We start from the raw sequence: 13699 nt of genomic DNA, 5'->3' as shown, positions 1-13699 counted from the left end.
CACAGACAAGCTCAACATGTGGAATACACAATATACTTATTTGTTGCCATGATATACTGAGTGCATCAATTGAATGTGAAAAATAAGGATCATAATGCAACGGTTGGTGTATCTGCAGGACTTCAGACCTGGTAATTCATGAATTACAATTTGCTGTGATTTGCTGCCCTCATGTGGCTGTTATAAATTGTTTTGAGTTTATGGATGTGTGTGTGTATATATATATATACATATATATATACATATATATATATACATATATATATATATATATATATATATATATATATATATATATATATATATATATATATATATATATATTACACAAATGCACAGTTGGATTTCTTAAAGCTGGTTCTGATATATCGGTTGTGTAGTTCAATTAAATTCAGTTTATTTTGTATAGCCCAAAATCACAAATTACAAATTTGCCTCGGAGGGCTTTACAATCTGTACACATACGACATCCCTGTCCAGGATCTTACATTGGATCAGGAAAAACTCCCCAAAAAAACACAAGAAAAAGGGAATAAACCTTCAGGAGAGCAACAGAGGAGGATTCTCTCCCCGGATGGACAGAAGCAATATATGTCATGTGTAAATACTGTGGGAGACTCTATTTATATAGAATGTGATATGAAATAAAACCTGGTCATATTGTTATGAATGTGGCAATTTGGACTCATAAACTCAAACGTATTTAGTTCCTGAACACTGTCCTGCCTCATGAATACTTTTACATTTCTTGTTTCTAATAATACTTATGCACTTTTACTTTGGTGAGATTATGACTATGTTTCACATGTTTAACATCCAATAAACTTCTACCACCACTAAGCCAACCAACTCACATCTTGATTTACAATCACTGTGCTGGATATCACCTGACACCTGCACGTCTACGTGCGTGCAGGTGTACACACACTTTGCCCACACCTCGTATGTTGGCCTTATCAAAATGATCCACCGGGGTAGACTCGGTAAATCAGGGTCAATGCCCTCACGTCGCTAAGACAAGCAGGCAGGTGGGTCTCAGGCAAAACGTGACGTCATGATGATACTTTTGAACTCCTCGGCAGTAAATCTATAAAGGTGTGTGTAGTTTGACTGCACAGGTAGCCGAACCTTAGACTGAAGTGAAAACAGAGCGCTCGCGCATGCTGGGAATAAACAAGGAGGCCTGACATGCTCCAGGTAGTTTGATTCCCCGAGGTCGACCCGAGAGTCCCCCTACCTGTCGGTCGAGGGCACCGGTATGTACCCGAACTCACAACCGGCTCAGACACTGTCACTGAACAGTCAGTACTTTCCGCCATCGTATGACTTCACAAGTTATCATTATGTCCCGGGAGTCGGTGACCCGTCGACAAATGCCTGGAACTCCGTCTACGCTCCCCGGGAGGAGTATCCGTTCAGCTTCGCGGGGTCAAGCCCCAACACCGGGCAGGTCAGCTTCTCCTCCCCGGAGCTGAGCATCACGCCTCACGCCGCTGGAGGAGCGTACAACTTCATCTCCGGACAGGACCCCTTCAGCTCCAGGAGGAGACCACATGAACTCCTCAGACCGTCCTTTTCAGGTGGGACTTAAGACTTCATACTGGAGACAGCCATAGAGCTCACCATGGGCGTATTAGAGGCTGCATGGCACAGTGGCATTTGATACGTTGTAAATGTTAAGATATAAAGATACATTTAAAGAATTATTATTTGTTTTTACAGTGTTATCTGATGTTGTTTTAAAACACATGTTCTGATCTATCTCGGGGCAGATGTTTTAATTTACTGATAATCATCTAATTTAGTGTCATCTTGAGAACACTTACCCTCAGGGTAAGTGTTCTCAAAATAGCATAACTTGTATTAGATGCAGTCCCCAGTCCAGTCACAAGATGATGACAAGCTAAACCCCAGGAGTTGAGTGTGTGTACAGATGACAGATATGGTAAAACACATATTCATAGACAGGAACGATTTCAACATGTACACAGAGTAAAGTCAGACTGACTGCACACACACATTCATCAAGCGTGGTTTGAGATGTCAATGCAAAGCTAACAGTTCACAGGAAGTCTGCAGAAATGACATTCATTCCCCACCCTCTCTGTCCACTGGGTGGGTACAAAAGGGTGACAACCTGCTAGATAACACGTGTAGAGGAAGTCTGCAGATGTCAAACCGAATGTCCTCTTAAGGCGAACCCTCGACCCATACGTGTGTGTGTGTGTGTGTGTGTGTGTGTGTGTGTGTGTGTGTGTGTGTGTGTGTGTGTGTGTGTGCTTCAATCGATGTTGTCACATGGGCAAGATTTTAGATCAATAACTTTGACTACCCTGTGTGTGTGTGTGTGTGTGTGTGTGTGTGTGTGTGTGTGTGTGTGTGTGTGTGTGTGTGTGTGTGTGTGTGTGTGTCAATGAATAGCTGCCTGTGTAAACACCTATGTAAACACCACTCACAGTGATAAGCAGAACCACTGATGCAATGCAGAGGGGAGTCTTTACATTACTTATAGTTAGCGTGATTAATAGAGTTAATGAGGCTTTGAGTGGCGCCTGAACTTGAACATGGCACCAGACGTCTTCATATTAGTCATCTATTTTGACACAGCTCACACTGCACGTGACTCACTGGCATTATAATCATGTTTAACACACCTCTTTACTTACATTCACTAAGTCAGTCAATCATCCAATCTGGTGTTAGTTGTTTTACTAAATCAGGGTTATTTTGTGTGATTCAGGAACGAAGACACGCACTAAAGACAAGTACAGGGTGGTGTACACTGACCAGCAACGCCTGGAGCTGGAGAAAGAGTTTCAATGCAACCGATATATCACCATGAGGAGGAAGAGCGAGCTGTCAATGGCACTGGGCCTCTCTGAGAGACAGGTGAGCCTGAAGCTAATTACAGTTTGACCGAAAGGTAAGGGGCAGAAAGAAGAGGTTAGGAACAAAGGGGCCTTACTGAAATAGGCAGAAGCGAATGTAAAATACAAATCAAACCCGAACTCTTTAGCATTGTTAAAAAAGGTAATTAACTATAAAGGGTCTGTAAAATGTAGCATGGGGACACCAAGTGAGATCCACAAACTAATAGTTTGCAGCTTAAAGCGCCTGTAAAAGCTAAGTCAAGTTAAGATTTCCTTTATTCAACTGTAACTCTTGCTGTGGCCACAAGTTGTAGTTACAAGCTTTTTGTTAATGCATCAAAAGCTAGAGGTCGTACCAGACCAAGTAAGGAAAACAGCTCTTAATTTGTAAGCGGTATAATGTGTTAGTTCTCCTTATTATTGTTATTGATGCTACTTTCCCGCCTACTCATTGTCGAATCCACAGTTGACTGCAAGTTGCCCCCCAAGGCCCGCCCATAGCGCCGGGTCTGTCTGCAACAAAGTCATTCTGGGAACAAAGGAAATTACTAAATTTAAGCAGAAGTAGGCGAGGCAGCGTGAAGATAACACACGAGTCAAAGGAAAGGGAATGTATAACAGAGAAGGCATCATTGCTATTTCTGATCATATCTTATAACCATCATGTTGGAGCACACACTTAATAAATGTGTTTCTGCCGTTGATATCTCAGGTGAAGATTTGGTTTCAGAACAGACGTGCCAAAGAGAGGAAGATAAACCGCAAGAAGCTGCAGAATTCCCAGCAGGCCTCCACAACAACCCCCACCTCACCAGCTCTGGGTGGACCCGCTGACGCCCACATCACCACCAGCCCCAGCAACACCATTTTGTCGAACACTATATCAGAGGAGTACTAGATGGATTTCATATGCAAGACTGATACAGCGTGAAATATGTACATAGCCTTATTTTTGTTTTTATAACTTTACCACACAATGAATGAAGATGATTCATATCAACATGCTGTTTTCATCCTGCACCTCCTGCTTTCTCAATGACAGGCACTACACATGTCTGTTGTGTTGATCTTCTCTGGTGGGCATTTGCCAATCACAGGACTTCACTGTGTTTATATGGATACTTTTCAGCACCAAGATATTGATTTGGACAAAGAGGAGAGAATCACTGGATAACTTGTCATTTGTCAAACTTGAGTGTCTTCTTTAAAACTACTTGCTTAAATCCACAATGAAAAAGCCTTTCAAAAGTTATTCTTTCTTGAACTTAAACATGTTGAAATGTGTCTGAAATCTTGGTGGGTAAGAGGGACAATGTGTGTGTCCATCTATATTCAAGTATCTGCTTCATGAAAAGGAAAATAATTCCAACCCTATAAATAAACTGCATGAGAAAATGCATCACACTTGAGCATAAACATAAAAATGAATAATGCAGATTCTGTCAAGAAGTGCAATGATGCAAATACATTTATTTTATTAGCATTTGAATTTACAGGAAACAGAGAGAGAGCAGAGAGTGTAACAGTTCTTACTTCTGAGAAAAGAAAGTTAAAAACACATTTAATGTTCTTTCTGTTGAAATGTTGATTTATGAGAATAGATAATTTAAAATTACAAACCAATGGGTTTCAGTTAGGGAGGATGCAGCTGTGTTGGGAATGGAAATTATGAATGAACAGAATTTTTATTCTTTTTTTTAAAGAAATAAAAGCATGATCTTGATACGAAAACAAATGTCGTCATTTGGCATTGGACAGGTGTATATGACATAAAAAACATTTGGTTGAAACACTTTCAATTTTGACATACTTTTTTCAAACTTTTTTAGCTACAACATTGTGATAGCAGCAAGGCAAGGAACTGAGAGCAAGCATGTTTAAAAATGATTTTGGAATATCATGCTCAGACAGCAGTGTTTAGCCACATCCTGAAAAACAGCTGCTACATGACTCATGGTCCACCAACACTGTATTGTTAAATACACACACAAACAGTATGCATGTATGACATGTTATAGTATATATATAAGTTTATATTGAGTGTTTACTCTGCAACTTGCTTGCTTGCTACAAGCAAATCCCCCCGTGGGAATCTATCTATCTATCTATCTATCTATCTATCTATCTATCTATCTATCTATCTATCTATCTATCTATCTATCTATCTATCTATCTATCTGTCTGTCTGTTTGTCTATGTGCTACATTGTAAATGTTAACACGCTCTCACATTGTTCCTGTTTGTTTGTTAAAGAAGAGGAAGGAAAAGTGTCAAATGTGGAAATTTTAATTGTGTACTGACAGACTCGGTCAAGAATTACAAAAACCTTCTTTTCAAAATAAACCACTGTACCACCAACTTTGTGCAAGTCATCATGTATTTGGTGTGTAGTGAAAAGAATCCCCCTGTTTTCAAGTTTATGTTGGTTGTGCTGCACATGAAATAAAAGCATAGGTATAGGTTTATTGATCTGGTTTGTATTTTCTTCTAATTAGCACTGAGCATCGGCTTTCAATCGTTTGAAACATTTCAACAGAGAAAAGCTTCTTGAATAGGTTCGTGCTGATAATGAGGAAGTGAAGCAATGGTGTACAGCCTTATCTGCCCACAACATTACTGTTACTAAATACATGCAATTACTGAAAGTATGACCCGAGATGTCTTCTGTTTTGGACCATGACTTTATATTAAATCTTACATGAATAAAGGCCACATTACAGAATAATTTTCACAGAAATCTTTAAATCTCACAACACTATTTACATTTACACTGTTCCACAGTAAACAACTGTACTGTACAAATAATGTATAATTACTGAATCAAAATTCAACAATTATTAATAAAGAAAAAATCTTTCACCTGTTGGAAATCTTTAATAAAAAACTGACATGCTCAGGATTGAAGAATTGGCACCAGCCACCAGTCTTGGTTTTATAATTAGATACATTTGGTATGGCTGGGGAACATCACGTGAATGTGTCATGATAATGATTAAATCACCTGTTTTTTATGAGGGAAAAAATATAAATGTTTAATTGTGGTCCAACCAAACCTATAAAGAGCTACGGTGGAACAGTTAAATCTCTTTGGATTTCCGGTATACACATTTTAAAAGGCTTACTGCTGCAACAGTACAGGTCATTTTGGGACCCATACAACTATTGTTTTGAACAAAGTAGCAACATGATACTTGATTGTTGGAGCAGGTTTATTACACTCCTCCTGTGTTGTCAATAATTTGCTCACTAGAGTATGTCGTTCAGAAGTTCAACTGTGTTTCAATGAGAGGGTTCAACAAAAAAATGATCTCAGGTGGTTGTTTAAGGACACTATAACTATCATCAACCATAAACACAAATGTTATGGCTCTGTGAATCATCTGAATTGGAAGTCCATGTTTGTCAACTTTTAACCTCAAGCTATCTAACCAAACCTCTCTTTTTGATTAAATGCAGCTAAACCCATCAAATACATGTGTTTTTGTGCACAAGGCACAACATAGCTGTAAATATGCATTATATATATATATGTATATATATATATACGTATATATATATATATATATATATATATATATATATATATATATATATATATATATATATATATATATATGCATTGTATGTGTGTGTGTGTGTGTAAATATATATATATATATATATATATATATATATATATATATATATATATATATATATATATATATATATATATATATATATATGAGGATCAAAGGTTTTGGTTACACACTTCCTGACCTCATAACAAGCTTAAAGCAAAAGGCTGGTATAGATGTAGCAGCCTCTTTATTTAATTTTTATCGTTGCATAAATTTGTCCTTGGCATTTAACCCAACATTTGTAACAGTGGGCTGCTGTAAAGCGCCTGAGGAGAAACTTGTGGTTCAGCGTCTCAACCAAGGACACTATGACATGTAGACAGGAGGGACAGGGGATCAAACCACGGACCTTGAGCCTATCAACCGAACCACGTGATCACAGTTAAAAAATGTGTTTTTCCAAAATGCTTACTATGAGTTGCCCTGTCCATTCTCCTGTCTACTAGACTTTCTACTAGTAGTAACTTAATGCAGGACTTCATTATAATTGTCTCGTGCATTAACAGGCTCGTTCGAGATGAGCAAGTCCTGCGCAGAATCGATCACCGCCGATTGTGATTTTTCTATGCAGTTGTAATACTTAAGGCTCGATTGTTGGCTATTCACCTCGTGCAATGAAGATTTATTCTGAAAACATATATTTTAATAATAAAGCATATTTATACAACACATATCAAAGCGAGCAGCAAAGTGTTTCACGGCAGACATAAAAAGAACAAAGGATAGCATACAATACAAATACACACACATTTCCACGTAAATATATATTTACAAACACATATGAATCAATCCAATCGAGGTCTGTAAACTACAAGTAGCCTACAGATCGGGTCTAACAGGAAGTGACTGTTTCTTTGACTTCCTGGGAAGGAGGCTGAAAACTGTCCCGCTTGACCTCAGCTTTTTTGTCAAAGCCCCCTGCTGCTGGCGCCTGCTCTCGTCCACTTTCCAGGCGAGGCGCAGTTCATCTCGAACGAGCCGCATTTTGCAGCATTATTTATTTAGCAACCTTATTGTCCATTACACATTTGTTAAAGCCTGTAATATTGTGGTTTGTAAATAGAGCAATTTCAGGCAGGAATCTGTACCTTTTTTAAGATCTGATGTTTGTATTTGTACTTTCTGTTTCAATAAAAACTTAAAGTTATCCTTTAACATGCTTTCGTTTTACCATCTATCCCTTTTTCACCTGCCCATGGCACACAAAAAAGGCTGCAAATTACATATTGCTTACATGAAGTTGTATTTAAGTCTAGGCAGATGGCTGTATTTGTATAAAAACCTTCTTAAAAGTTAACTAACTGGTTAATATTACATGAAAAATAAGCAGCAATGTGCGCAACTGACCTAACTGGAAACCACAAAGAGGAGGAAACATGTAGAACTAAATATAGAAACTTGATGGTGTTCAAAGATAAATGCATTGAATGCTCAGTATGACATGTTGAATAAGTGTTTCACACTAGATGTGTCTCTCTCGGTAAAGGAGAAAAAGCACTGAGGAACTGCATGTACCAGTTGCTGGCAATTCTGAGATGCAATGCAATTTCACTGTATGCTGTATTTTGGCAGCTACTAAAATAGACAAATTCCATCACTAACTTTTATATTAGAGTAGGCGACATTATTTAAACTGCACAACACACTCCTATTAATCACTGCATTAAGGGGAAATGTAAACATTAATTGAACCAAACGGAATAAGATTGTCTTGATAATCACCGCGGCAACTCAAACCAACTTTGAAAGAAGCAGAAGTGTTGACACCATGGAAAGAAACCGGTGGCTACTGCGAACTTCCTGAGAGATATTACTCTACAAACGTATGGCCATAGAGCCAAAGGAAGATCGCATTATCTGATTTTACATTTACTTCTGCAAACGTTTAATAAATCCGCACTGCATATGCATGTAATATTATTGTATAGTGCGACCCTCAAATAATCCATCCACATCTGTTTCATGAATACATTTCAAACTCAGTAAATGCAAACTTTAAAACACTTTGACATCAGGTGAGTAATACAATGACAGACATTGTAAAGACATTTTAAAAAGTCATGCATTATTGCAAGTTTACAGTGTTTTAACAATGAAATTCAGGTATTCAAGGATAGCATAGTCTAAAGTGAATTGTAATACAAGAAAATACAATGTAATACTGTAATTGGAATATTTAAAAAAATACATTTTCTAAGGAAAATGTCACCAAATTGTAGAAAACAACAGTGAAAGTGGTTGAAAAATAACATCTCTGAGCGAAAGTAAATCACATTAAATTAAAGTGAAAAGCCTTCTGGCCTCTTGACAGACATCTCCATTTGCCTTCAGTGGTGCAGTCTTTAAGCGCTGGAATCACCTTCCTTTACGGACCTTGGCGTGCATACACTCATCTTCTGCCGGTTCAACAGTCTGTCGAGGTCGCTTTGAAAACATGACTTGGCCGTACTCCACCTCCATCTCGGCTCTTTGCTGCGGCTGCCTCCCCGGTCGCTGCTCGATCCTGACATCAGCATAGATCAATTCCTGTTCCCTGTCTTCTGCAGAGTGAAAGGAAAGAGTGGCACAAATATATATTTAATGATGAGATATACTGATTTGAGGTACTTGTACCTTACTGGAATATTTCATGACACGTTCTACTACTTCATTCAATCCACTAAAAAATCCTGCTTTTATATACATGCTAAATCTATTGGTATAACAAAATAACATACATCTTTCTGCATTGAGTACTTTGACCTTTAATACTTTATGTACATTTTCCAGATTATTATATATTTTTAAGTATAACATTTTCAATACTTGTAATAGAGTTTTTTTTTTCCTATTAAAACTAAAGGTTTAGGGAAGGTATAGGTTCGGGAAAAGGATGTTGTGTTTCTTACCTTTAGGTTTGTTGTTTTTCTTTTTCTTCTTAGCACAGACTACAGCCACCCCGATCACCAACAGAAGTACAAGTGCAGCCAGTACATAAGCTGTTATGTGCAAGTAGATGTTTTCTGTAATAAAAGACACAAGAGACACACAGATATTTAAGTTAGCAAACAAAGATGAAGAACGCGACCAAAATGAATTAATTGCAGCAGAGTTAGTTTTCACTTACTAATAATGTGCCATGAGTCATCACTGGGGGGGTGGGTCCCAGTGTTATTGGAGGGTGTGCTATTAGTGTAGGGGTTAATTGACACTGTGATGCCAGACTGCTTACCAGCAGGGGAGGTTGTTATGATTGTGGTGGAAGCTGCTGTTGGCTTAATACACTGCAGAGTATTATTGGCTTCAAACACCCACTCTGATATGTGCGTCCCATTGGGTGAGGTGCAGTTAATGTATATGAAGCCTGTGGTAAAGGCAAAGATCAATTACGGGTGTACAGCTCATCTTTAGTATTGTAAACATCAGACTTGTGTCTCCTCATTCTCTCACTCACCACAGGTAGATATGTTCCTTTCCTCTAAGTCACTACTGACTTGATTCCTGACCGAGCAGACCAGTCGTCCTGAGACGTGTTGTTTCAGAGTGATGTTGTGGGTCTCAGTGTTTCCAGAGAGGAGCTCAGAGTCTGTCAGAGCTTTTCCATCCAGAGTCCAGCTGTACTGAGGACTGTCCGCTCCCTCAGAGGAGCAGGACACCTTCATCTCTCCCTGGGACAGACACTCAGGGACCAGCCGGACAGAGGACACAGGAGCTGAAGGAAACACTCAGATGACTTTTCATATCAACGTAATCTTGGTCATTCTGTAAAGTTTCTGATACACAGCAGTCCATACATTGATACTCATATACAGCACGTAGAATATGAGATGCATGTAATGAATAGTTATTTACCTTGAATGGTCAACTGTAGTTGAGTCCACTCTATTTTACGTCCATTTGAGTCAAAGGTCTCAAGTCTATATTCACCATCATCACACCTGTTCAGTTGATTGATCCTAAATGTTCCATTATTGGGAGTAAAGAAGGATCTGTCTTCTATCACATTAGTAATAATGGCATTCCTTCTCACATCCAGTATTGCGTTTTTTCCATTAAACCATTGGTATTTAAGTATTTCTGAGGTGTTGTTCATCAGCTGGAGGACCACAGTTCCTCCCAAAGCTCCATAACACTGAGTTCTGTTCTGTCTGCCATCACAGAGGGTTACCACACCTGAACCTTTTGGAACAAAAAGATGAAAGTGTTTTAGGCATATGCAAATTTAAAGCAACAATAGTTTGGTTGTCTCTGTATCAGACAGCATTGTGCAAACAGACGTTTATTGTTGTTTGCTGAGTGTTACACATGGCCGGTGACTGCAAAACCTTTTAGGTTCAGCTAACAGAGGAATGTTCGCCGTAATACAGTTTGTCATATTGTAGTTAACCACATCCAGTTATTAACAACGCACGCTGTGTTTTTTGCGCACTTTTGAAAATTTTCAATTTTTTTTAAAGATATACCAAATCATATTTGAAAACGTAAAAAAATATTCGCATTGAGAAAAGCATCTATTGTTATTAAAAAAGTGTGATATAATATGACGTGGTATAAGTCATACAATGCTTTATCTTAAACTTTCAAGTGACAAGTGAAAAATCAGGGATCACTGTCAGGGATGAATTCATTTAGTAATAGATTAATATTTAGAAAGTTTGGGCAATGGGATGGATTTCAGATTTGCTTTTGTTCTTAGAAATGACTATATTTGTAAAAAGCTACAGAACCTCAGAAGAGCACAAATACTAGTTTTAAACAGCGGACTCTTACATCTTAGTGGATCAATAAAGGTGGTATTTCCTCAGAACCAACAGGTGTCCCATCTTTCAGTATTTGACCTGCATCACTACGGAGAATGTCTAAAATCACAACTTGGTGTTAAAAGTTAAACAACTCACCGTGAGAGACTCCGAGTAGCATCACCAACAGTCCAACCACAGCGTCCATGTCTCCTCAGTGTTCAGCCTCCGTTGACTCAGTCAGCAGCATCCAGACAAACGTTTTCTACTTTTACCCCAAAAGCAAACATGCACATCCTACTGAACAGCCTGAAATGTGTCCTGTTAGTGGACTGCCTCTGAGGATAATGTGTAAAAAAGTTAGAACCGACCAGAGCGTTGTTGAATTCATCTTTTAATAGGCAGAGAAGAGAAAAGGAAGTGATATGGGTTTCACTTCCCCTTTTAGACTCCGACCACATGACCTCTGTAGGCGATAGACTGAGTGGAAGAGAGGGACGCGTTCCTCCTTCCTGCTGAAAGAGGATTTGAGATTGCAGCTGGCATTTGTCATCCCTCCATCTCATTATTTCCAATAAGATTAGTATATGATACATCCTACCAATCATGTCTTAATGATTGATTACAAGTTCAATTCAACCAAACATTGTCTGAACCTCTCAAACTGCCTCTGCCACATGAACTATTTACAAACACAATACTATATTTTAAATTCTGATTATTGAAGTCTTCAGATTAAAACTTTAAAATAATTACAAATTACAAATAAGTAGAAAGTTACATGAAAATTATTGATGTATGTATTAGATTGTACAGGCCTAACATTCAATTTGACTTTAAAGCTATCATGATACATTTCAGATAAACCCACTGAAGGTTAAATAGTTGAAAATTCAGTGAAAATAAAGAGTTAGGATTCACTAAAACCCAGTGAAGCAAATATAATCAATGTAGTGAACATGAATTGGAGATGTTATCATGTGATCTTGAATACGGCAGTAAAAACGAAATGATAGTTATCACAATATTACATTTTTACATAATGTCAGCCTCAATGGTAGAGCAGCATTATACAGCTTTAGAATGTATTATTGGCCAATTAATGCTGCTGTCTTTTCAGTATACATAAGGTTTGCAATAAGATCAACCAAAATGTCCTACTTTTTATTCCTGTGACAAAAGTGTTATGTCTTTTGTCAGATGTATACAACAAAGTAAAAGAGGTGACAATAAGCCATCACAAGGTGCTCAAATATGTTTACAATCACACTAATGTTTGGCCATAGGGGTCTAAAAATCATGCTGTAATCTCTGCAATGTCTCTGGTTATTTTGAGCTCACCTAAACAATTTATCATGCCACCTTCCTATCTCTCAGTTCAACTTGATTAAATTAAATTAAAATGGGCTTTATTGGCATGAAAGTTCCAAGAACAATGTTTCTGAAGCATCAAAATACAAAATGTATCTTTAGACTCTGTTGCCCTCTACTGGTGATTGTTGATTAAACACAAATGCCCAAAACATGAAAAGACTTCTGACATTGCACCTGCAGAAATATTACTCTTTGTAAACATGGGAGAAAAACAGACCTCTATTTGTAATTATTAGTAAATAAGGAAAGACACAAAACTATTATTTACATAACTCAATCTTTAGGAGGGAAACACTTTAGTCATATATGTGACTATGCCTGCAAGTTATATGGTGTATAATTACAGTTTGGTCTTTAATACACACTTTGAATGGGAAATCACGATTTTTAGAATATGCATAGCTTCTATATCAAGTACCATTTAATCTGTATACTTGTCACTTAAAAGAAAAGTATCTGTTTCCATGCATTTTTCAGATAATCCACCTTGTTTTAAATATCAGATTTAAACAAAGAAGTGGGAGAAAAAAATGTTTAATCCTTCAATTATCTGACAAATGAAAGGTCACCACATTTGTAGATACAATGTTTTCACCAGATGGTGACGATGTGGAAATCTAAAAAATGTTCCAAATGTCATCAGAATTAGTTGCAGTGCTAATATTACCATTAAACTGCGCTGTGGGCCTCTGGATGCTTCATCACTCTCCAAAGGCACCGGGGCTCTGAACATTTCACAACAAGACGATCTCTCCTTGGGAATTAATTCAAAATAAAGCTTCCTTCTTTCACCGAGCAACAACTGCAGTGACCGAGTGAAAAGAGTCAGACGACACTGGATTCATAAAGTTAGAGTTCAGATGCAGAACTTCTCATTTCAACCATCATGACAGAGTTCTCCTGGTGGTCCATCTGTCGACAGACAACAGAGCCTTCAGCCATCTGGTTTTTCTTTTTCTTCCAAGCAAAAAAGACAGTGATCGCAATCAATGCAATAATCACCACAGCTGCACGCACTCCGCATATGAGCACGGAGAGATATGCTCCGACTAAGAGACACAAAAATCACATGTCAAGTTAGGGCTGAAGCAACAGTCTGATGGGTGTGTGTGTGTGT

General features: G+C 38.0%; 1 protein-coding gene across 1 annotated transcript; it reads left to right on the top strand.

Annotated features, from left to right (window-relative positions):
* Positions 1-1183: 1183 nt before the first annotated feature.
* On the top strand, positions 1184-3768 carry LOC306746351 (homeobox protein CDX-1-like; the record flags this gene model as incomplete). Its single annotated transcript, XM_079229251.1, has 3 exons — positions 1184-1580; positions 2741-2889; positions 3583-3768. The coding sequence occupies exons 1-3, from the start codon at positions 1259-1261 to the stop codon at positions 3766-3768; spliced, it is 657 nt and encodes a 218-aa protein (XP_079085377.1). The 5' UTR covers positions 1184-1258.
* Between the last annotated feature and the right edge of the window lie 9931 nt (positions 3769-13699).

The sequence above is a fragment of the Taurulus bubalis genome (assembly GCF_910589615.1).
Source record: "Taurulus bubalis genome assembly, chromosome: 13".
Taxonomy (NCBI): Eukaryota; Metazoa; Chordata; class Actinopteri; order Perciformes; family Cottidae; genus Taurulus; species Taurulus bubalis.
This window is presented reverse-complemented; position numbering and strand designations above follow the sequence as displayed.